General features: G+C 35.9%; 1 protein-coding gene across 1 annotated transcript in view; it reads left to right on the forward strand.

The window, feature by feature from the left end:
* The window catches only part of LRPPRC (leucine rich pentatricopeptide repeat containing), a 111,620-nt gene that overhangs the window by 77,004 nt on the left and 8,901 nt on the right, over nt 1-25,715 (forward strand). The window contains exons 28-34 of the mRNA XM_069495137.1: nt 5,489-5,631; nt 5,767-5,875; nt 10,551-10,677; nt 17,522-17,610; nt 21,699-21,903; nt 23,644-23,783; nt 23,919-24,034. Of these exons, the coding sequence (XP_069351238.1) occupies nt 5,489-5,631; nt 5,767-5,875; nt 10,551-10,677; nt 17,522-17,610; nt 21,699-21,903; nt 23,644-23,783; nt 23,919-24,034 (929 nt within the window). The remainder of the gene's footprint in view (nt 1-5,488; nt 5,632-5,766; nt 5,876-10,550; nt 10,678-17,521; nt 17,611-21,698; nt 21,904-23,643; nt 23,784-23,918; nt 24,035-25,715) is intronic.

Genomic DNA, 25,715 nt, shown 5'->3' on the forward strand with positions numbered 1-25,715 from the left:
GATCTTTTTGCATATGAATATAGAAACTCATTGCTAAACAGTCTTTATGTGACCATATTTTTGACTCAGTTATATATTGCAAACGTTTTTTATATATAGTCACCTACAGATGACTAATGTACTGAATGGATATACTTGAATTTACTGGACCGGTCTCCTATCACTGGGCATGTGAATAGATTTCAGGTTTTCGTGTTATAAAACAATACTACATTATTTATTTTTGTACCTTAATCTTTGTTCACACCTGTACTTGTTTCCTTAGGCTGAAATCCTAGAATTTGTATTTGACATTTCTGAAATTTTTGACCTCTATTATCAAACCATGTTCTAATATGTGTATAGCAGTGGACCCAGTGGAAAGATTTACAGTCTCCTTTAGCGTATTTGGGTAGAGGGGAACACACTTAGCACAGTCTGAGTTTTCCCTTTTTACGTCATAGATATTTGATCTAGATTTATTGTTCTCTCCTTGTCATGGCAAATTTTCCTTCACCAAACATAGACTGCAATGAGTAAGTTGATTTGTTTGTCTTTTTGAACTTGTATTTATTATCATTGGAAGCCTTTTATTACATCTTGATGGTGTAAATAAAATAAAACTTGCCTTAAAATTCTAATTTTCGGTTGTATTGAAGTACTCAGTTCACTGTGTAATTCTTAAAACTTTGGCTTGAATGATGATCAAATTCTCACACACAATGTTGAGGTTGGTGTTGAATGTATACAATTAAAACTTTACGTTTTAGACATTTAATCCTTAAATTGTGGTTTATGACCTGTATTTGAGCACTAACTCCCCACTCCACCCACTTTTTCTTCTTTTTACAGAACCATTTCATGCTTAAATTCTAATTGTATTCAAACTTCAAAAAAATAATCCCTTTTTTTAACTACCCATCGTGACTCAGAAATACTGACTTTATAAATCCAAATGTGTCTTAGCATTTAAAGTAGCCCTCATAGAAGACTATATAAACTTTCATTCGGACAGCAATATCCATGGAGCCCTCACTGTGCTAGATATTATGGTAGGCACTGCAGATCCAAAGGTAGCACTCTGCTGAGGATCACCCCCATAACCAGGACTTACAATGCAGGGTGTTAAGAACAACTGTAAGAATGTGTGAAGTGCAGTGGCAGTCCAGGGAGGCGTGAGAGGTGGCCGGCCACACAAACTTCTTTTTCCTATGCAGATGAACTTATACTGTTGTTTTTTTAAAATGAAACAAAGAAAAGAGAAAACTTTTAGGTTCCAGTCTCTGGCTTTAATACCATTTTCTTCTTAATCCCCTCTGTCTGCTCTGTTAGACACCTGCCTCCAATTTCTTCTTGCTCTGTATTTGAGCAAATAATCTGAGGAGCTCAGAGGCTGTAGATGGCCTCTTCTGAGGCTGGAAGCTAGTGGATTCCTTACAGGGAAGTACACTTTCTAATCCCATTTGTATACATACTTCCCACCTTCTGTAGTGCTGTAAGTAGATGATCTGGTTGTATGGCCCTTACCCTTTGCTTTCTGAAGAAAAAGCAAGCTATTCCCTCCTGCAATCCCTGTCTCCATTAGGCCCCTAGACTTGGATCACTACTTAAATATTGTTACGGGGACTCAATTTATTTGAAAGAGAGGAGCATATGGTATGGAATGATACTTGAAATGTGGTCCTATTTTACTTGAAAAATCCATGTTTTAGTTGGTGGATTTCTAAAAAAGTAGATTTTTAGATTGTGGATTTCTTTTTCATGATGTGATTTTTAGTACTTGAAAGGGGGTGGATTAGTTATTTTGGGGTGTCTGTTGAAAAGCAACTTTATTTTAAAACAGTGTCTCTCACACACCCGTATACACTAAATTTTGTTGTGAATTACATTCTACAGAAACATGCACTAAACAAAGATACAGCCAACACCCATGGGACTATATAAGTCTTATTATACCTTTAAATACTAGCTATTTTAATACTGCTTTCATTTTCTGCTGATTCAATATAGTATGATGTTCATACATGGTCTGTTACAAGGATCTGTCATGATTCAAACTTAATTCTATCCATTCCAATACATTTTCACCTTTCATTGTTACAATCTTGCAAAATAAGGTCCTGGAACTACAACAAAAATTACATGAATGAAATAACTCCCATACCTGCTTACGGAATACCCTTTTATTTCTAAGTGACAATATTGTCACCTTCTTATTAAACATTTTCTTATGTTCTAAACACTTTAATTTCTTCTATACATATGCAAAATAAAGGTTAGTTTATTCTTTGTATACATAAAGTACTCTATCCAAAAATAAAGTTGCCTTACATTTGTAATTTTGCAATAAAAATTCTTTGACTCTATTTAAAATATTTACAACCTCAACATTTATTCTAACTCGAGTTATTTTTATATTATTTCTTCAAGTATGTATAGCCATTGACATTTCTTTTCACACTGTGTGGCCTTTTCCCTCTCCATTAACACAAGTAAAATGAATATATTCTAATTGCCAAAGGTTCAAATAATGGTATACTAGCTAAATGCGAAAATGTCATTGTGTCCACGTTCATCCCCAAACTGCCTGACTCAGAGATGACTTTGTCACTTGGCCATCCCTTGAACTTCCTTTCTCTACATTTATATATATTTACAAATGCACCTATTATTTTATATTCTATTTTGATTGTTTTATACTCTACATGTTTCATGCTCTACATTATATTCTGTGGCTTCCTTTTTTTAACTTAAGGATATGAAATAAATTCACAGAAACAGATAAATACTTGGTTTTTCTTCCTTTAATTACCAATGTTAAGTGCTGATGTCCTTGACACCTCCAAAGTTGATGAGTGATTTTTTTATTTTTAATGATTCATTTTTTAAAAATTATATTTATTTTAGTCATTTTTTTTAAATTTTCAAATTATCCCATCTTTTGGCCAGTGGGAACCCCTTCATATCAGCTCCTGTGTTGTCTGTCACACCCTATTAGTCTTTGATAGCCCCTTTTTTTCAGGCATAACAAGACAACCCAGGTTGATGTTACATAATTCTTGTCCCAGACCTGGAATCCTTATTTTAGAGGGGAATGATACTTAGGTACCATAATCAGATGACTGACGAATGGGGAATTTGGAAATTGCCCCATCATATCAGTAATGTGTACAAACTGTCAGCTTTCTGATTAAAACCCTGAACTAGAAATCTTCATCTCTTAGTTTAATACCATAGAGCATATATGTAAAGTGCCAACAGTTACACTTTAGTTGTATAGCCATAAAATATACCCTACAACTATATCTGTTCTTGTAAAATTCACTAATAGTGTCAAAAATCTTTTTTTTTTAACTTAAGAGTTTTCAGAGGTCATTTAGAACAGTGTGTCCTCTTGTTTTGTAAAGAGGAAACTGTGAGTACCGGGAAAGTAATGGGATGATTATAGAGGTAGTGTCCATTCCCTGGTCCCAGCCCAGGTTTGTGGCTGCCTGATTATTTGAATAAGAAGTATGATCATTATTGTGTCAGTAGAGGATTTTAAACCCACAAGGAATAATATAAATCTGCAGATTTTGACCATTGATTGGTTAGATTACCTCAAATTTTTGTTTTGTATTTTGTGATCCAGGTACATTTTCAGGAAATTTTTTCTCTTTAAAAAAAATACATACTGAGTTGTTTCATGCATATTACACCAAGTCTAATCTGTATTTTGAAATATTTTCTTTTTGTAAGTTGCTAGTCTATTTTTACAGGTGCATCTCTCTAATGTCTTCGCCCTCCCAAAGTAGAAGCTTTTTATATCATTTTGTACCTTTTTAAAAAAAAGAAAGTTATCTTTCCAGATTTCTTACAGTCCGTAGGCACAGGGTTGTAGATCATCCAGCCTCCCTTTCTTCATTGTTTGAAATAGTGTTGTTAGCTTAAAAATCAATCCCGTTTATAAAAGCACCTTACCACCTCTTGGAAACCTTCCTAACTGTCTTCCTCACAGTCCGCAGTTACCCTTTGGCATTGAACAGAAGTGCTCCACTTTTTCCGTTCTATGGAATAAAGATTCCCAGGCTTGGATATTAAGTTTTATGCTTTCACGTATTTAAATGCTTGAATTTTATATTACATAAGAACATTTTAATGAACGAAATCATAATTAGCTCATGTGAGTCTTGTTTTGAAAACCAGTTATCAATGTGAGGGTTTTATAATAGTTTGACTGATTTTATTATCAAAGTATGTATGAAATCACTCTAAACTTTAGGTTAATTTCTACTATTTGGGCCTCTTTTCAGTGTAGTCTATTTCAAAGTTTAGGTTGCAGTCTATGTGTGACCCAGGGGAATTTTCCTACTTGTTTTTTACCTTTTTCTTTATTGCTGATTTCTGATGGAATATGAATGTTTTGGTTTTTGTTCTCTGATTTTTTCCTTTCAGGAGTTATTTAAAAACTTACTTTTTGTTTAAAGGGGGAGAAATCTAGGAAAATCCCATTTGTTTTAGCATTTTGATATTTTTTCCTCTAAAATGCTGAGGAACAAATTTATTTGTGTTTTCTGCAACACTCATGCTCTAAAACAAACCCCCCTTCATAGAGCTAGATATTTCTTATACATATTTGCAAATTTTTTAAAAGACATCTGAAACAGGTTTTCTTTGCATTTAATAATTGTGTTGAACTTAATGTCGTATGACATTTTTCATATCTTGTTCTAGTTTTCACAAGCAGAAATAAATTTACTAAATTAAATGAGCCTTTCCTCTTTTCAACCATGAAAACATCTAAAAAAAAGTCTTGATTCCTAAGTTCTTGTTACTTATAAAGACTGGATTACCGCATAGAAGGAACTAGGTTTTTTTCAATATGAAGGAATCTGCCTCTTTTCAGTAGACTTCCTGTTTCCATGTAATACTTAATCTGATAGCATTATCTATTAAGATAAGAAATCTAATACCTATTACAGAATGTCATAGAACAATTCTTCAACAGAAGAGACAGAAACAATTCTCTCTACTCAACTGAGAAGGGTTTGTAGACTTGTCACTTTTAAAGAGAATCATATATGTGAATACTTTCAATCATGTTAGACCCACAGCTGTGTCCTCTACAGTGTACATGTATCTATCATCTTTGCAAAGACTAAAGAGCATAGTTGAATTGTTGCGTGTTTCTGATTCTGATTTTGGCAATGGGCAATTTCTCAGTTGCTTTACAAATGACAAACTTTTTACCAACTTGATTCAAAGTGTTCAATAATGTGGGAGGATATTTTATTGTTATTGCTTTTTAAGAGGTACAGTATCTTTGGTTTATAATTCAAAGGGTACAGAAAGATGTCAGAAAAAAAGTCTCCTTCTCACCTTTGGGTCACAATCACTTTTGGTTCCTTTCCCTGAAGGCAGCATTTGGAATAATGCTTTCTTTAATGTCAAGTAAGAAAAAGAAAAAATTCATATTTTCATGAATTGTATTTAGTATATTCATTATATTCTGCTTAATCAAATTCTACAGAAATAAATGGTGACTGGCAAAGAGCTGATGCTGTCTGGAATAAAATGCAAGAAGAAAATGTTATTCCACGTGAGAAGACATTAAGATTATTAGCAGAAATCCTAAGAAATAGTAACCAGGAAGTTCCATTTGATGTACCTGAGGTAATTTGTTTTTAGCATAATTATAAACATATTTTGTTGTCAGTATAATTAGGTCATAGATTAGCCCACTTTTATACTGAAAAGATCACTTTATTTTACCAGCTTTTGGTTAACTGAATAATTTTTGTGTTAAAGTTATGGTATGAAGATGAAAAAGATTCCCAGAATTCTTCATCAACTTCCCCTGTAGAAAGTGATCTCCAGAAAGATGTGTGGAAAGCCTGCCGAGGGAGGAACGTCACAGGTAACCACGTACGCGGGTGTCTTTTTAATAGCAGCCTGGGATCTAAGCCCAACAAAGTAGAAGTGCTCCAGGATAGAGATTGGACTTAAATTTTATATATCAATTATTTTCTTTAATACTTTAAATTAACAAAGACATTTTGGGGCAATTGGAAAAATTTAGTATCCACTGAGTGGTAGGTAATGTTAAGGTGTGGGGAGTTAGCTACACTCCCAGCAAAAAATCAGATCCCTTAGGCAGGGGTTGTTGTAAAAGATAAGGAAAATAATAGAAAATAATAGAATATAGAAATAAAAGAATACACAGAGACTAAAGTACAGTTTTATAAGGAATAGACTTTATAGGTGGAGGCTCGGGAAACCCCACAGTATCCCAGTGAACTGTGGGGCCATGAGTGAAGTTTCACATCAGTGTTTATGGGTACAGTGATCGGTTGCCAGGGGTAACAGATTTACATAATAACAGGTAGTTCATTTTAGGTTAAAAGTCTCCCAAAAGGCATCTGTAGATCCCTTAATTAACTCTATCTACGTGAGCAAATGGTTACAAAATCTTTCAAAGACAAACTTCTAAGTTCTACGATAAAGCTGTCATTTAACAGAAGGGTTAAACAGAGATACAGTGGCTCCATATTTCTTTATCTAGTTATTGTGGGTGGAGACAGGTAGTCAGGAGTCAAGCAGAAACTGTCCCTTGAGCTAATTGTTTTTAGCCGCAGGTGTGTATCTGTGGGGCGGGCACTTATCTGTGGGGCGGGCACTCTTTGATCAGCTCTGATCCCGTGGGCTCCATGCAAACCTGCTTCATCATACAAAACAGGCGAAAACCACAGGTTTTACACTGCAGCGTCACCTTGGAAAGCAGCCGCCAGTGACCTTTGAGACGCCCTCCTGAGGCCAGGCAGCTTTTGATATGTGAACTAACACGTTCACATATTCCTTCAGGGCAAAGCCCTGCAGAACTCCTGAAATCATTTCTGTGTCTATATTATCGGGGGCATCTCTATAGAGCAATATTTTTATAGAGCAACATTAAGGAATTATTCTTACTTTTATTATTAGTAGATAGGATAGTATTATGATTTGTAGGAAAATATTCTTAAATTTTGCTATCCATATGAATTGTGGAATGAAAAAGTCACAATATCTATAATTTAAAATACTTAGACCATAAAAAATAAAGGAAGCAAATCTGGCAAAATATTAATTGTTAAATATAGATGATGGATATATGGGAGGTTGAGTTCATTATACTGTTTTTTATACTTTTCTGTACATTAGTAATTTCTCATTATAAAAGCTATAATATATATTTTATATACTTTTTTAATTATACTTTGAAAAATAATTTTTTAGGCAAATATAACTTATTTGAAAGTAAAAAGTGATTATAGCATTAACTGTCATACTAATGTGTGATCAGCAATATCTTAAAATTGGAGGCCTTCTACTTCTGTCTTTTTTTTTTTGAGACAGGGTCTTGCTCTGCACCCTTGCTAGAGTGCAACAGTGTCATCATAGCTCACAGCAACCTCAAATTCCTGGGCTCAAATGATCCTCCCACCTCAGCCTCCCGAGTAGCTGGGACTACAGGCATGCCCCACCACACCCAGCTAATTTTTCTATGTTTTGTGGAGTAGGGGGGCAGGGAGGGAGTCCCTGCTATGTTGCTCAGACTGGTCTGCAACTCCTAGGCTCAAGGGATCCTCCTGCCTTGGACTCACAAAGTGCTACAGGCATGAGCCATCGCATCCAGCCCATTTATACTTCTTATACCCTCCCCAAATCATGTATTACTCTTATTTCCTTTGTTTTGTTAATTTTTTTCCATAGAATGATTTAATTCCTTCAGTTTCAGGGTAGATTTCAAGTGTGCTTTATTATTATAGTTTAACTATTAAGGAAATAAATACAACGGCAGGGTTTTTTTTTTTAATTTTAGTATTGACACTTTTGAGCTTTATTCAGTAGAAAGCAATCGATTTAGAAATTTATGGAACTTAATTTCCTAATTTAGAAATTTTGTGACACTGATATAAAATGTATGGGCCGGGCGTGGTGGCTCACGCCTGTAATCCTAGCACTCTGGGAGGTCAAGGCTGGTGGATTGTTTGAGCTCAGAAGTTCGAGACCAGACTGAGCAAGAGCGAGACCCCTTCTCTACTAAAAATAGAAAGAAATTGGCCAAACATCTAAAATATGTATACAAAAAATTAGCCGGGCATGGTGGCACATGCCTGTAGTCCCAGCTACTTGGGAGGCCGAGGCAGAAGGATCACTTGAGCCCAGGAGTTTGAGGTTGCTGTGAGCTAGGCTGACGCCACGGCACTCTAGCCCAGACAACAGAGTGAGACTCTGTCTCAAAATAAATAAATAAAATGTATGAAGTAAGAATGATCTAAGTTCTTATGCTTTCTCAATGACCCAAAGTATGACTTCTTATTCTTCCTGAGTCATATTCCTTTGCTGCATGTTCAGTCTACATATCCTTGAGTCTTTCACCATGAATCTGTTAAAGCTAAATATAAAATTTATTATTGTGGTCAATACTATGTAAATATTCTGGTGAAATTTTTATTTGGCTTAAAAGAATATAGGGTTAGTGTGTAGTTGTAAGTGAAAACATTTAACTAGTTAACTAAATAATTAGTATAAATGTAGAGATATGCCTCTATTCTGATTTTGATATGTAATTTTCATTTATCTAATTGGTTTTATCCTGTTAATTCCTTAGAGTTTTTAGGTTTATTTTTGTATATCTTAGGATTCAAATATTTAGTAAAATATGAATGCTTTGAAAATTGAAGGCTTGCCTTAGCACTTTCCTGATAGTTCAGCCTACTTGAAGATTTATTGTGATTGTCACATCAGGAGCAAACTGTGGTAAATGGGCCCGGTATATTACAATGTTAACTTAAAAAAAAAGTAATAACAAGGTAATAATAAAGACAACCCGATCAATTTAATGTGAAGACCACAATTTTAGAAAACAACTAGTAATATTTTCTACATTTATTTTGTTGATTTTAAGTATTCAGAGTATTTATTGTACATCCTCATCCAACAAACTAGTGAACTATTACATATGATTGTTAGGAAGTAGACAATAATTGCATTACATCTTAGCCCCCTAAAAAAGAAAATATGTGCAGTATGTATGGAGTGGCAGATTCTGTTGCAGTCATGTTATTGTGTGCCAAGATATTTTATTTAGCAAAGTTATTATGTGACTTCAGTTGCAAATAAAACCGTGTTCTTAAATTTGTGACAAATTGATACCAGTACTCAAATGAAGATATGACTTCATTTGCTCCCATTTCAGAAAAGTAAAATTTTATTGAATAGACTAGGTGTTTGATGGAGTAATCTGTAAATAATAGTGGAATTTCTCCCTGCTCATGTGTATGTTTTTATTTTTGACTTTTTGCCAGTGCCCTGGAACATAGAGGTGTTCACAAACATAGAAATCTGATGCAAGGCACGTGGCAGTTTAATGACTAATAGGGGATGTTTTTTGAAAGACCTATTTAAAATGTTGTCAGCTTGTGCCACAGTTACTTTGACTTGCCCAAACTGTTCTCCTTCGTTAAGATGCATATATCAATGTTGTCATAACTTTTCTCTTTTTTTCTCTGAATTTAGCTTGAAAGGATAAATAAGTCTTGACATTGCCACTTCAGTTTGAGGGGCTAGTGCAAACCTCCCCTAAAAGCATAGCAGTTTTTGCTTGTTCAGAAACTTCTAAAGTAGCTCAGAATGTTCTTCTGAACATTAATGTCATGTTCATTCCCGGTTACGTGTTCTGTATTTCCTTATACTGAGCCTTATTTCATAGAAGGCCGTACATGGTAGTTCAGTTATGCCCCATCTTTATTGTGATTTGTTTATACACACAAGAGAGTAGATTGTAGTTTCAGTTGGCTGTTTATAGCCCCGCAATTTTATTTCAGAAAAGTAAGTGACTGAAAAGTGTAGCTACTTCTCTTTTGGTAACATCTTTTCATTCACTGACAGTTATTGTGAACAAGTGAAATAAAACTGTTAATCAGTCAAACAAATGTTGCTTAGTTTACTTGTTAGATATCTGTATATTCGAAAATTGTATGTTTTTGTATAAGTCCTGTCGTAGCCAAATAATGTGATCTCCTAATTTTAGAATTATAGGCTATATTCACTTTAATGCTGTTGTGCTGAAATGATAACCATTGTAACCACCCACTTATAGATTAAAGATTGCTTCAAAATGAATCTTTTGCTCCCCTCAGTCTAAATTATACCTCTGGTTTCTTTGGACTTTAACACACATTTTGCAATTTATTTTGAAACTGGTATCATCTTTTCATAAATTCAGAAGAGCTGTTTCTTATTTTTATTGGCATGAAAATAATTTGCTGACCTAAGAAAGCAAGTATGAAAATTAATTTTAAAAGGAAACCCTTTCAGATACTATCCATTTGGATTAAGTAGTAGTTTCAAACACTGTAACTGTGTCCTTCAAAGATTTGAAGAATGACATCATCTACTCACTGGGTCACTGTGTGTCTCTGTAGACTGGTAATGGTGTGGGTATTAATAAACAAAAATATCTGGGTTTAGGACTTTTTAAAAAGATTTTTTTGACTCCTTTTTGCCATTTCAGAATAATGTCATCTCACTTTTTGTTTTTTCTCTTATAGATGCATATAATATTTTCCTGAAAGCACAAGAGCAAAACACTGTGTTTAACTCTAAAACTTACGACCTTCTCATAAAATTACTCTTGTCGAAGGAGAGTTTAGCACAAGCAATACGTGTGAAAGATTTGTAAGTATTAATCCAGTTGTTAAACTTCTTACTTTTAAAAAATATTGGCTTCTTATTAGGTTCTTTCTAATAATATGCTGTGTAGTGGCAGTTGATTGATTAGCCTCAACTGCCCATAAAAATCATATGAAATTGTTAACTAATTTTTTTTTTTTTTTTTTTTTTTTTGAGACAGAGTCTCACTCTGTTGCCCGGGCTAGAGTGAGTGCCGTGGCGTCAGTCTAGCTCACAGCAACCTCAAACTCCTGGGCTCGAGCGATCCTCCTGTCTCAGCCTCCCGAGTAGCTGGGACTACAGGCATGCGCCACCATGCCCGGCTAATTTTTTGTATATATATATTTTAGTTGTCCATATAATTTCTTTCTATTTTTAGTAGAGACGGGGTCTCACTCTTGCTCAGGCTGGTCTTGAACTCCTGACCTCGAGCGATCCACCCGCCTCGGCCTCCCAGAGTGCTAGGATTACAGGCGTGAGCCACCGCGCCCGGCCTGAAATTGTTAACTAATTTTATGGGGTTCTTTTAACCTTAAGAAAAAAAAACCCTTTACTGGCCATGCAAAGTATACTACTACATTTTATTTACTTTATATAGCCTCACAACTCATTTAAGATATCCATGTATACAGAAGTAATTTTTATTATATTCTGTTGTATTTCTTGTTCAGCAACTATATCTATGTACCTTATGTGGTGGGAGCAGCTTGATATAATGAAGACACCAAGAGGTTTGAACTTAGGCTAGAGTTTGAATCTTACTTGAAAGTTCTATGACCTTGTGAAAATTACCTCTCATCTCTGATCCTCAGTTTTCATTCTATATGATGAATGCATGATATTATTTATATTAAAATTTTCTGCTAGGTATTGAAGGAGGTAGACTGAGGCAGAGAAAACATAGGTATTCAACACATTTTATATGCTTTTTTTTCTTTCAGCTTTTGTGTTGTTTTGGTTTTTCAAAAAATTATCTGTGTAGTGGTACCGCTGGAGGTGGCAGTGGTTTTGTCTCTGGCTAGTTGTCTAGAATAAAATACTTTGCTAATCAAAACAGGAATAAAGGTTTCTTACTTGATGTGTTGGTTATCTGACTCTGTCTGTGGCCTTATCCCCAAGCTGCTGTCTTGAAAACTTGAGTTATTAGGCTGGGCGCGGTGGCTCACTCCTGTAATCCTAGCACTCTGGGAGGCCAAGGCGGGATGATTGCTTGAGCTCAGGAGTTCGAGACCAGCTTGAGCAAGAGCGAGACCTCGTCTCTATTAAAAATAGAAAGAAATTATATGGACATCTAAAAAAAAAATATATATATATATATATATATATATATATATATATAGAAAAATTAGCCGGGCATGGTGACGCATGCCTGTAGTCCCAGCTACTCAGGAGGCTGAGGCAGAAGGATCGTTTGAGCCCAGGAGTTTGAGGTTGCTGTGAGCTAGGTTGATGCCTCGGCACTCTAGCCTGGGCAACAGAGTGAGACTCTGTCTCAAACAAAAAAAAAAAAAACAAAAACTTGAGTTATTAATCATAAAAGGCCTAAAAAGGAGATCAGGGTTACATGCTTTGAAACATACACGTGTCCTTTTGGTGGGTTAATAGTTTTCTTTTCAATAGGAAAGGTTAACCTTTTCCTAGAATATTTTGAGTTCTGAAATAATATATCTTGCTTAATTTTTGGCCGGCAAAATTTTTAAGTCACAGCAATTTTAGAGTATTAGAATCTTGGATAGAAAATGGATACTCATCATTCAACACTGACATTGGTACCAGTGTTGTTACAGGCATGCGTCATAGGGCATGCTGTTTGTGTTCTAGTATGTTTTGAAAAATGTGTTCTATGTGACTGTACTTCTCTATGTGGAATCATCATTTGTATGTCTTAATATGGGACATCACACTAAGACTGTTCAGGTGTTTAATGTCCTTGTGTCTCATTTGCGTGTTAACTCAATGACTAATTAAATTATGTATCTCTAGAATACTCAGTATACTCTCAAATAGTGATTTGGAAAATTTGCCATTGAATAATATCCAGTCATCTGTAACCAGTGACTCAAGAGAATAGATCATCTTCCAAAATTACTTTTCTCAGGAAATTATTATGAAACTATCCCAACACTGTCCATAATAATCAAAGGTGTTCTGAAGCAACAGTGATTTGGGAGGAAGGGAGGCAGACAAAAAGAGAGGAACATTTTGTGTTCAGAATTAGGTATCATTAAGTGAGGAGATAGAATTAAAGAGGAAAAACTTATTTAAAACCCCCAAAAATGTTTAATCCTAGTTGGTCACAAAGTCCCCTGAAGTACTTCCCAGAAGTACAGATTATACTGTTTTCATTTTAATTGGGCTTATTCTAGAACAGCGAGTCTCACTCTAGTAACATAAAAAGATTCCCCACAGCCCACCACAAAGGTCCTGACGGGGCCGATCTGGTACGGGGCCCAGCTCTGTGCATTGTACTGAGCATCCCAGGTGATTCAGGAATCACATCCTGAACATTGTGATCACATACCTTTAATAGTGAATTGTACTAATGTGTCACATGTAAGCGTATTATAAAACATATTCAAAAAATAGAAAATATTCAGGAGAGTTTAAAAAGAGGTTTAAACATTTCCTTGCCTCACCCTAGTGTATTCTTGTAGCGTGCATGCCTCGCATGAAAGACCACTGATCCAGGGTGGTTTCCAAACTGCAGTTGTAACCAGTTAGCGGGTCAGGGATATATTTAGTGAGACAGAACCAGCACTTAAAAAAAAAAGAAATAGAATAGAAAATATCAGAGTACTTCATTTAGTAAAGAGATTATTTTGTGAAACATTGATTTCAATTATGTGCGCATGTATATATCTTGGCACTGGGTTGTAGCGTGAAAACATCATTTCTTACTATAGGTTTATTGTGAATCTTGATCTAACAAGGTTGAACGCTGCTGACCTAGAAGATAGTTATAAGCATAGTCCTTCTATTTCCCCTCATATTCACAACCTGTAAAATGTAGGTTTATTGTCCCTTCCTCTCTAGATCTTCATGAAGCTTTTCTGAGGTATAACTGACACATAAAAAGATGGCCGGGTGCAGTGGCTCACGCCTGTAATCCTAGCACTCCGGGAGGTCGAGGTGGGAGGATTGCTTGAGCTCAGGAGTTCGAGACCAGCCTGAGCAAGATGAAGACCCTATCTCTACTAAAAATAGAAAAATTAGCCAGGTGTCGTGGCACGCACCTGTAGTCCCAGCTACCCAGGAGGCTGAGGCAGAGGATGGCTTGAGCCCAGAAGTTTGAGCTTGCAGTGAGCTACGGCACTCTAGCTCAGGTAACAGAGTGAGATGTTTAATGTATATATCTCAGTGAGTTTGGGGGCTAAGTATACACCCATGGAACCATCACCACCATCAAGGCCATAAACATAATCTCCCACTCTCTGTATCATTATTATAATTTGGGTGGTTTTTTTGTGTGTAAGAACACTTAATATCTACCTTCTTAGCGATTTTAAGCATACAGTTCAGTATTGTTAGCTATAGGCACTGTGTTGTATAGAGCTCCAGAAGTTGTGTAACTGAAACTTTGTACACTTTAACCATTTCCCCTCCTCCCAACCCCTGGCAACCACCATTCTCCCCACTCTGAGTTTGACTATTCATATTCCACGTATAACTGAGACTTTCTGTACGCCTGAGGACACTTTTATTTTAGCTGTGTTATCCCATCGGGCTTATTTGGTGCTTGTCTTCCCTGTGTAGTTATGTGGGCCCAAGAGAACCCTAGATCCAAAGCCTTAAATCATTCTGGGCATTGGATGTATGTCCTTTCCATTGAACCAATAAAATGTTATATCTAACTATATAGAATTGTTTCTTGGGTTAAATTGACGTTGAGCACTTTTGAAAATAACCCTGGACTGGAAATTCAGAAGTAGAAGTTTGAATTCTAGTTGTCCAACTAAGTATGTTCCTTGAGTTACGTCAAGAGATACTCTCGCTGGATTCATTTCCTAGTTTACTGCCAACACTAGACAAGGTCATCTCTTTCCCTTTCAGCTCTGTATCTGTGGTCAGCGTGAAAGAGAAGTGTTGCTTTTTTTATAGACAACTTTTATTGTAAGATAGAGAGTGAATGAGCCGCTGTCTCAAGTGGCAGTACCTCCTGCTTTATTCTGGCAGTCTTACTCTCGATCCATAAATAGCAACCTGTTGTTACAATTACCCATATAATGTCATTTGTTCAACGTAACGAGCCATAGTTTTCCTGTAAACTAAAAAATGGCATTTTGTTTTTATTGTACTTTTGCCGTCCTTTTATGGATGCACTTGGTCTCTAATGAGATTTCTTCAATTTTATTATTTAAACTTCCTAACAAGTCATTGATCCTCAAAAGTAACAGCAACAGCTGCCTTTTAAAAATTTTCAAGAAACTAACTTTCTTTCATTTTTAGTTTTTTCCTGTTTCAAAATAATTTTCCTATAGTGAATTCTTTCAAGGGAACAAAACTGCCTATTCAAAGAGCAGTAAGAGATTAAAATTGTTATTTTAAACCTCTAATAACACTAAACTGTATTCTTAGGGAATTTGGGAATCATGTAACAACAGCCCTGCTTTATCTTTCTTTTTTTTTTTTGTCCCTACTAGCTTTCTATTTCATTCTGTCTAAAAATAATGCTAAACTTGTCACTGCTGATGTCACTGAATTGGCCAGTTTTTGTTATCCAAAATAATATAATTTATAATCATCAACTGATGTTCTAAGTGCATGTCCTGTACGCATAATCCATAGACTGTTCATTGCTCTGAAATGTCTCATGTAGAACTTTTGCTATAATACAATCTTCTTTGGTTAAGATAGTTTAATTTTTGCAGTTGATCTTAAGTTCAAAGATTGATACTCTTTCCCCCTGTAATTTTTTTCCTTTATTTTGGCAGTTCTACACATAAAAAGAAAATGTCTAGAATTCTTCTGTGTCCAGTTCAGTATCCCCTAGCCATATATGACGGTTTAAATTAGTTAAGATTAAATATAATTAAGATTTCTGTTCCCTCATCAGAGTAGCCATGTGGCTAGCGACTAGCCCTGTTAGACAGCACAGATAAAGAATATTCCCATCGTCACACGGTGTTTGATTTGACAGCTCTGTACTAGATTTTCTCCCAAAAGGAAAGATCAAAATTAGTAGGAGTCAAAAATAAATTTATTTTATTGTACTATATCAATGATTCCAATGCAAAGGTCTCTACCAGTAACTTTTGTAATTTTTCTCCTTTTGTCAGTTTGGAATATATTTTGGTTGTGATTTGTCAGTTTCTGCGTATTTGATGATATATCATTATATAACAGACCTGGGAGTTTTTTTTCTTCCTGGTTTTTATCTCCATGTTCACGTTAGTAATGAATAGGCGGCTTCCTGAGATAGGAAAAGATTATTGAAGGATAATGTAAATGTGTTTTGAGTTTTTCAAAAGGTTTGTAGTTCACAACTTGCTGTCAGTTAAAAGAGTAGTTTTGTTACCTTGTGCGTTTAATTGATTTTAGGTAATATTTTTAAGTAAGTATGGTATAATACATGTAATAATATTGGCATGAGAAGCGAGCTTTTAATAGTGTCTAATTTTTATTTAATCATGCTAAAGATTGAGAAAGTAAATCCTTTATTTCATGCAATTTATAGTCTCATGCATGAGTTGTTGACTTAAGAGCTTTGACAGATGGGACAAAGGAAAAAAGTCAAACTGAGCAATGGGTGCTTTGGTGGGATTAAGAGGATTGGTCGGGGGGAATAAGAAAATCCTGTGTCCAGGGACTGCAGGGGTGAACCTTAGAGGCTGAAAGTGACTGAGAGGATGGGCATTTCATGGTGTCTCTGGAGGATTTTCTTGGGATTGATGAGAATAATTTAGCAGTGACCCTGCTTTCCTTGCAATCTGCTCAGCTTCTGTGTACGTGTTGGCAGCAAAGTCATCACTGAGCTCCATAAGGCAAATGGCAGCAATTCCTTTTGCTCCTTTTGCTCCTTTTGACCTGTTTAGATTTCCCAGTCGGGGAGATGAGCCCTGGGGCGTTAAGGATGCTGAAATTTCCTCACAGGAGATATGCAAACAGTGTAGCACACAGAAATCATCCCCAGCTAGGTTTGGGGGTTTTTTGTTTGGTTTTGCTTTATAAAATCCTGTAGGTTTTAGTAAGAAGTAAAGCGAGTTTTTGGTCTTGAGTTTTGAAAAGTCGGGGGTTTTGTTTCAAATTTAAGGCTGGGACAAGATTTTCGTGTGAAATTTTTAATTTTAAAGTAACAGCGATTTTACTTCTGCAGTATGTTCAGCTTTAAAAACTGTATGTATCTAGATGACAGAAATTTGAAAATTAATCAACCAAATGATACGGTGTTAGTAGTATGCTTTAGTTTATATTTAAAATATACACTGCTGAAAATAAATGTTCATTTTTGTTGCTGGAAGAATAGTTTTACATTTTATAATTACGGTGAATGTAGAAAAAAGAGGAAAAAGTATCCAGCTTAGGATACAGCAGAACAATGCAGGGCATGCAGTTATTTTAGTCATCTAATATGTCAGCATTCAAGAATCTGAACCGATTGTTTAAAAAAAATCTTGTACTTTGTTTCTTTTGTTGCTCATTTCCAACTTTGTCATCTGTCAGAATGCAAAAAAAAATTATCCTTCTATAACCATTGACAGGATAACACAAAAGCTGTCTCCAGGTCGATATTTTGCAGCAATATTTTTAACATACGAACAGTAGTTTTTATAATTTCACCTTGGTGCTCAACCATTTATTATCGTATCAGAAGCATGTCAGTAATTCCTTTCTAAATGTCTGCTTCTTTTAGCGCTGAGACCCACATCAAGGGCTTCACACTGAACGATGCTGCCAACAGCCTCCTCATCATAACGCAAGTTAGGCGGGATTATTTGAAAGGTATGTCACAATGCTTGACCTTTACGTCACATTAATGCCTCTGCAGATTTTTCTTGTAACGCCCTTCGAATACTTGGATAAAGGAGTCCATTTAGCAAATTACCTGCTTATCAAGAGCCTTTTGTGGTAGCTGAGAGACGTAAATTACTGTACATGCATTTATAATACAGCTTGAATATGAATGTACTTGTCATTTGACCACTTAGTCCAGTTTCCATTCCATTTAACACAAGATGGGTTTTCTTAAGATGAATCACAGCTCTTCAGACATGCAAAATTTGTGTTCCAGAACGAGAGAAAGTACAGGCTTTCAAGTGCGTTAAAATTCACAGCACAAGTCATTTTGCTTTGGAAATTAACATACTTTAGAGCATCTGAAACAATTCCCAGCAGTTGTTTCTTGCATATTGTGTTGGTTGTGTGTGAGATAGCAAATGAGTTAAATTGAGTGTTAAATGTGTGGGATTGTGCACCAAATGATTATAATATTGATTTTTAAAACTTAATCTAATACTTTTTTAATAGTTCATAATACCAACAGCAGTAAGATACAGTGTTTGTTTGAAGGTTAGAGTTTTAAAATTAATGTTAAGAGGATAACACCAGAACGATGTGGAGATGACTTTGGGAAGGATTGGGATGAGGGCTGTTGGTTTGTTAGAGGCTGTTTATGGGTTTGCAGCGGGGTGGATTTGGATCTGGAGGTCTTTTGAACGAGCTCCCAAGGGGAAAATGATGAATGTTTTAAATTTTGGTAAGTAGCTTTTCATGTTAAGTTTTACATTTGAGTTTCAGTCAATAAAATAACACTACAGTTTTGCCAGGAGGACAAAACCCACTTAGGAGATCTTAAAAAGCTCTCTTAACTATTAAATATGTTACTTGTTTGCTTCCTCAGTCTGTAATAACGATGTTATTCCTCACTTGCACGTTTATGAAATAAATTCACATCCCTCAGAGGAGGCTGTTGTCTAATTGGGCAGCTTCAGTATTGCCTGTAATATCTAAATGCAGTGATCTTTAACGGTCTTCCTAGTTGATTGGGACTGAATATGTAAGTGGTGACTTCTCTCTTCGCAAAATTTCCACCTCGGCATTCCATAGGCAGGGCCCACGCATCTAGACAGTTGTTTTGGACAGCCTTCAGTCATAATTGAGTGGTGTAGGGCTTGTTATTAAAACTTTAAAAGGTTTCATTTTATTTCCAATAGAAGAGACTTTTTGTCAAGTTGCTATTTTATACAATAAAATGATCAATTTTAAAACTGAAAAATTAAACTTGCTCCCCATATAAATAAAATCGTTGTCATAAATAGTTTATATTTCTGTAGACATGGACGTAAGAACAAAACACTTTCTAAATTATAGGGCATTCGCTTTTGAGCTGAATTTAACTTGACTGCCACCTTTTGCTTGTATGTTAGGTGCCCCGTGAAAAAACTACAAGAAAGTAAGTGATGTAATTTTTTGTCCAGTCTTCTGAGCTATTCAGCTGAACTGCAGGTTGCCTGAGTACAGGAGCCACGAACCCACTATTCCCCACCAGCTCCTCCGCCCCCAGCCCCACCCCCAGCATCGCTGTGGACAGACGTACTGTTGGAGTACGGCGGTCCTCAGCGAGGGTGGGAATGGTGTTGGTCCTGTTCCCATCTCCTTATTTGGCTCCGTGGCTCACGAGAGCTCCTGATGTTTAAAATCCCCTTCTGTTCTTCTGCACTTCTCTCTTTCAGGTTTCTTTTTCTTGACTTCATCTAAAGCAGGAAGAAAAAGCCAATTAAATCTTAATGTAATTTTATAAACTCATACTGTTGTAGAATGTTAATAGCTGATACACTGCACCTGTGCAGCACAATCAGTATCATTAGTGAGTAATTGAGTAAACGTTGGAATTGAGTGACAGAGGGAAAGGACTTGTGGGGGAGGGATGTGGCTGAGTAACATTTCTGGTGTCTTTTACGTCATTACTGTACAGAAGGCGGCTTAAGCCCTGTGCTGGAATGTGATTTAGGCCACAGGGTCCCATGCTACCTTTGGGTAGATAGAAAATGATCTGTTCTCCTCACTCCTCTACTCTCACATGCACACATGCGCCCATGGACGAAAGCTCTGGGATGGTTAGACTCGGGTCCTTGTCTAACAATGTCACCTTGACCTTGGACAAATTATTTAAACTCTGTGCCTAAGTGTCTCATCTGTATAATTGGAACATACCTCAGAAGAGTAGTTGTGAGTGCAGTTGCTTAGTACTGGGCCTGATATGTAGTAAATGCTCAGCAAATGCCATAAACCCTTAATAAGTGTGAGCTACCATATCCACCATCATTAATCTTATTTTTGTTATTATTTTGATCCACTGGTGGGAAGATCCTCCCTGGCTGACATATTCTTGGTTAATCAGAATATTCTGAAGTTAATTATTTGTATATGACCACCAGTTAACAAGATGTTATCAAGCTTATTTTCTGTAGATTATATTTTTAAAATAGTATACATTTTTATTTCCAGTATGTGCATGTATATTTATAAAATTTTATTGATTCAGCTTTTTATTTTTATTTATTTATTTATGCTTTTGAGACAGAGTCTCACTCTGTTGCCCAGGCTAGAGTGCCATGGCATCAGCCTAGATCACAGCAACCTCAAACTCCTGGGCTCAAGCAATCCTGCCTCAGCCTCCTGAGTAGCTGGGACTACAGGCATGCGCCACCATGCCAGGCTAATTTTTTTTATATATATTTTTAGTTGTCCATATCATTTCTTTCTATTTTTTTTAGTAGAGACAGAGTCTCGCTGTTGCTCAGGCTGGTCTCGAACTCCTGAGCTCGAACGACCCACCCTCCTCGGCCTCCCAGAGTGCTAGGATTACAGACGTGAGCCACTGCTCCCGGCCTGATTGAGCTTTTTAAATTACCTGTTTTTCCTTTTCCCTGATTGAGAATCACTGGCTTTAGATTATTTGTAAACTTGGAGTAATTATAAATTATTTATTCAGTAATAAACACTAAATTCATCATGTCTTTTACTGTATGGTTTTTAGTAGACTGTTTAATTATTGCCCTTTTCCCATTCTTCTGTGAAAGATAGGCTGTTTTGAGAGTCTTAATTTTGTCTAGGCTACATTGCTTTGATTGCTACAAAGCCATGAAGTTTTCTTTAGTAATGGTAGTAGTGGTGATTGTTAAATGCTGAGTATTACATTTCCCCCCCAATCTATCACTTTATTTAATATAATAATTTTGCTACAATTGCACTTCAGTAAATTGGAAGGATATTCCATAATTATTCATAATCAAGTATTTGTAAATACAATACTTTAAAAATACAAACAAAACTCCATTGGTTATATAGATACTCCTCCACTTACGATGGGCTGCATCCCAGTGAACTCACTGTGAATTGAAAGGTGTATTTACTGCCATTTAAACTCATTGTAGAGTTAAAAATCATCAAGTTGGGGGCCATCTGTGTTCGTTGGAATTAACGGGCATTTTTTTTCCTTTGAAAAATGAGTGCAAGAAAATAACTACAAGGCATCTAATCATGTAAAATTAGTTAGTGTGAAAGTTGAATCTTTCAGTGTGGCTGTTCCTGTGTGGTTGATCCTCTTTGGACTAGAGAGAGAGTTTGTGTTCAAGGAAGAATCATTGATATATTAGAAGTTTTGATCATTGTGTAATCTTTGACTTAATAAAATCCAGGCAAGTATGAATGCGGGTAGGAGTTACATATTTTTGGAAACTCTTTAATTTTTAAAAGTCTTCCTTATGTGTATTTCTCTGAACTTGTCAAGTTTCTGAAATTAATCAATAAATGTTATCCCTGTATGGAACTCATTTTGTCAGTAACATTTGTATTTTCTCCATGATTTAAGAATTTTCTCTGGTCTCTAGTGTCTTATAGATAGTCAAATGGATCATTTTTTTAGATTTCTCATAAAGTATTAATATTTTCTATAATCTAGAATTAATTATTCATAACATTTTGTATATAGCCATTTGGTGCTCATATTTAAAAGCTGGTTTTCAGAATCCATTAAAGTCAACACAGGTCATATAAGAAAAACCCTGTCTTCTGCTCTTCTATTTTAGATGCTCTAACAACGCTAAAAACAGCCTTGGATCTGAAGCAGATTCCTTCTAGGGTAGCCGTGACCCGCCTTATCCAGGCATTTGCCTCCAGTGGTGATGTAGAAAGCATAGAAGAAATTCAGAAGATGGTAAATGGACTTGAAGACTCAATTGGACTTTCAAGTATGGTTTTCATCAATAACATTGCTTTGGCACAAATAAAGAAGTGAGTATATTTCTGAGCTTTCTCTTCCTCTGTTGGCCACTGGAGTGAGCATTACCTCAAATCCCACCTTTTAAAAACTTTTAGGCATTTGGAAACCATGTCTTCTACAGAGGAAATTTTGATACTGTAGTTGCTGATAATTACCTATTAGGGAAGAATTATACATTGGAAAACTGTGTTTTATCTTTAGATTAAGTCTCAGAATAAACAACACTTACCAAATTCATAAATCTTGCTCCGCCGTTGCTAACTTTTTTCATTCATACATACATATGCCAGGCCTCTTGCTGAAACACATTGTTACAAAAGTGAAAAGTGATCTCATTTGTTTGTCAGCAATATTTGAGAATAACACTCTACCAGAATATTGTGCAACAGAGGGTCCCAAAAGCGTGTTAATACGCATTTCCATACTCCCTACCCTTCACCCATCCGCCCCGTCGATATGTGGCATTTAGAGTTGATTTTCTTCCCACCATTGCTAGATTGCTTGTGAGAATCACCACCAGCGAAGTAAATCAGGACTTGATTTTCACTAACCTCACTAGCAAAGTACTTTGCTCAAGTTAAAGATTCATGGGAATAATTATGGGATTTGACTCTCTTAATACCTGTAGAAAGAAAAAAACACTCTTTAGTGGTTAACCTTATATACATTTACTTAGTGGGACATAATATTAAAATACAATGTTTTTGCAGGGTTTTTTATTTGTTCCTGTTTCTTTGAGCAGAGAAACAGTTTATTTTTTTGTTTTTACCTTTTAAAACTGTTTCCCCAAATACAACTTCCATTTAATAAGAAAATGTGATTATTTTAAATTAGAAGATCAAAGAAATTATTCAGGTAAGAGCTGGATGAATTTTAAAATGTCACCATATAAACAGTTTTATATGATGTGGAGAACATATTCACTGTGAAATAATTCTCTAACACCCATAAAAATTTACAATTTTTAAATTTACAAGAAAAATTTATTGTAACAGGGTATTCACTTTTAGTTACAGAATTCTTATGTTTAATGTAATAATTTCAACATAATATTGATTAATTGGATTTAGTATGCCATATATTATAACTCTAAAGTATCAAGTATAGATTGCTTTGACCAAAAAGATAGTCATAAAGATCATATTTATCACAACTTGTTAAGTAAGGCCATATAGTTGATTTTTTCCAAAGTAAAGTATAAAGATACTTTTCTGAGAATTTTAGTATAAATGGAGTATAATAACTGACAAAAAGAAATTGATGTGAGTGTGGGTTAGAGACATGCAAATATACCTTTAAGAATCCTGAGATGTTATATATTATCTTTATGCAGTAGTGACTAGTGGATCATAAAGCCATAATTATAGCATTTAAACAAGTTTCATTTTACATGTAAAGAGCTACAAAATTAAATAAAATATTTAAGATATTTTTTGGTATTTTCATTAATTCTGTATAGTTGTTTGATCATGTTTCTAGAGCAGTGTTTTAAAATAAGCAACTGTTTCAACCCATGAAATAAAATAAGCAACCACTGCACCATCAACCACCCAGTGATTGCTTTTACTACCTAAATGTGATTGGTTCAAGTTACATAGTGTTTTTTATCTGGTTAATTGTAAATGTATTTCCTTTTTTCCCTAGAGTATTTGCCTGGGTGGATCTCTCATAAGCTCTCATACTAAAACTGCCTCTAATATTAATATAAAAGCAACTATTTCTTTTATAATTTATTTTGCTTTATTTTACAGCAATAATATAGATGTTGCGATAGAAAACCTTGAAAATATGCTTACTTCAGAGAATCAAACTGTGAGCCCCCAGTACTTTGGTTTGGCATACTTATTCAGAAAAGTGATAGAGGAGCAGTTGGAACCAGCGGTTGAAAAGAGTAAGTCAGTCGCTAATGCTAAAGAACACAGAAGCACATTTTCTCTCTAGTGAGGCCGGACCGCATTTCTTGGGTGGGCGAGTTATACTGTACACCGTTTTAAAGAAAGATTTTTCTTACCTGTCATTTTTCCAGTAAGCATCATGGCAGAGAGACTGGCCAATCAGTTTGCTGTTTACAAACCTGTCACTGACCTTTTCCTTCAGTTTGTGGAAGCAGGCAAGGTGGACGATGCCAGCGCTCTCCTGCAGGTAATGGCCTACTCGTGGAGCAGTGGGGCTGGTGGCTTGTGAGAAGTCAATGGAGAAATTTCTAGACATAGATGTGGAATACTGGTAATGAAGCGTGGTACTGCTAGCACATTTAAATTCAATGTGAATCAAGGTTGTATGACAAGGACTGGATTGTAGGTTGTAGGTCACTGGTTTTACAGATGACAAATCGGACGAGAAATATCTTTAGCATTGGGGTTGAGGGGCGACGGGTTTTGCTGAAATGATTTAAAGACAAATGTTTCCTTGCAGGTAGGTAACACAAAACAATTCCTTTGATTTCCTACTTTAATTTCTCGAATGCTCTAAGTACGGTGTATCGCCATGGCAACACAGTTTGCAAACAAAAAGTAGGAAATATTTGCTTTTCAAGTACAGCTTCTCACTTGAATACTCAAACATTCTCAGTGCCTTATTCAAGGCTTATTAAGAAAAAAGAGTTGAATTTGCTTTCTATTCACTTGTGTGTCACAGACACATTAAATGACAAATGCAGGTCTCTGTGGCCCACACTCTCACTTAAATTAGCAATCTTCAAGGAAGGAGACAACTGCATTCATGCCATTTTAACAGCACTAAATATAAAGCTACGCCAAGTGCCGACAGAACGGTGGGTGATCGGAGCTGCCACTGGCAATGTACACAAACAGGCACCGCTGGGGAGCCCCATCCCAGCAGGTGGCAGTCAAACAGTCACCGTGATCCCGCCAACGGCTGTGTTTGTGTAGACTCCCCGTGTCAAATTGAGGCCTGGGACCAATTTCTGATAGTAAATAGTATTATATTCAGTTACATTTTTACCAGCTGCGAAATACCTTAGGTAGTAGAGAGGGAAGGTACAACTGTACCCCTTTGCTTGAGCTCCAGTTTTGATCCTGAAAGTTAATCTAATTTGAAAGTAGAATCCAAGCCATTTTTAAAAGGAATCCCTAAAAATTTTTCTCCATGTTAATAGTTTTCTAAAATTATAAATTGGCACTGCTTCTATACCCTTTTACTTTTGTTCCTGGATAGAGAGAAATTCCAGTTAATTGGGAATTTTCTTGTTTGTTTTGTTTTGTTTACTTTTCTTTCTCTCTCTCTCTCTCTCTCTCTCTTTTTTTTTTTAAGGAAAAGGCATTTATGATAGGGATTTCAGAAATCTTTTCATTGTTTATTTTGCTGCCTTTAGTATTCAAAGTTCTGTCTTGAATATACTCTTATGCTTTACCTTCATGTATACCTACTAGGGGTACGAGCATATAAATATCTAATTATATAATACATGTGATGGTATTAGTTCCATTTTAACACATCCTTTTGATAGTTCTTCAGAGAGTGGCACTCGCTACTTCATCTGCCAGCTTGTTCTGAGCTGTAATCATCAAGGCTCTTCTTAGAGCTCGCAGTTGACAGCATCCTGGGCAGGAGAGAGCAGGAACGGTGCCTGCTGCCCTGAGAGCTGCATTTGCCCACAGTGGCCTCACCAAGGGGCTCTCGGTGGCAGCTGAGCGTTGATGCAACAGCAGCAGTCTTGTCATTTACCATCCCGTCAACAGACTGGGGTTTCAGATGATAAACCCTTCACCCATCCTTTACCTGCTTGTCAAACAATAAAAGTAATTCTTGCTGTAGTGAAGAGTACTTTATTCACAGGTGTCGAAAACATCAGTTTATAATG

Source organism: Eulemur rufifrons, chromosome 19, assembly GCF_041146395.1.
Source record: "Eulemur rufifrons isolate Redbay chromosome 19, OSU_ERuf_1, whole genome shotgun sequence".
NCBI lineage: Eukaryota > Metazoa > Chordata > Mammalia > Primates > Lemuridae > Eulemur > Eulemur rufifrons.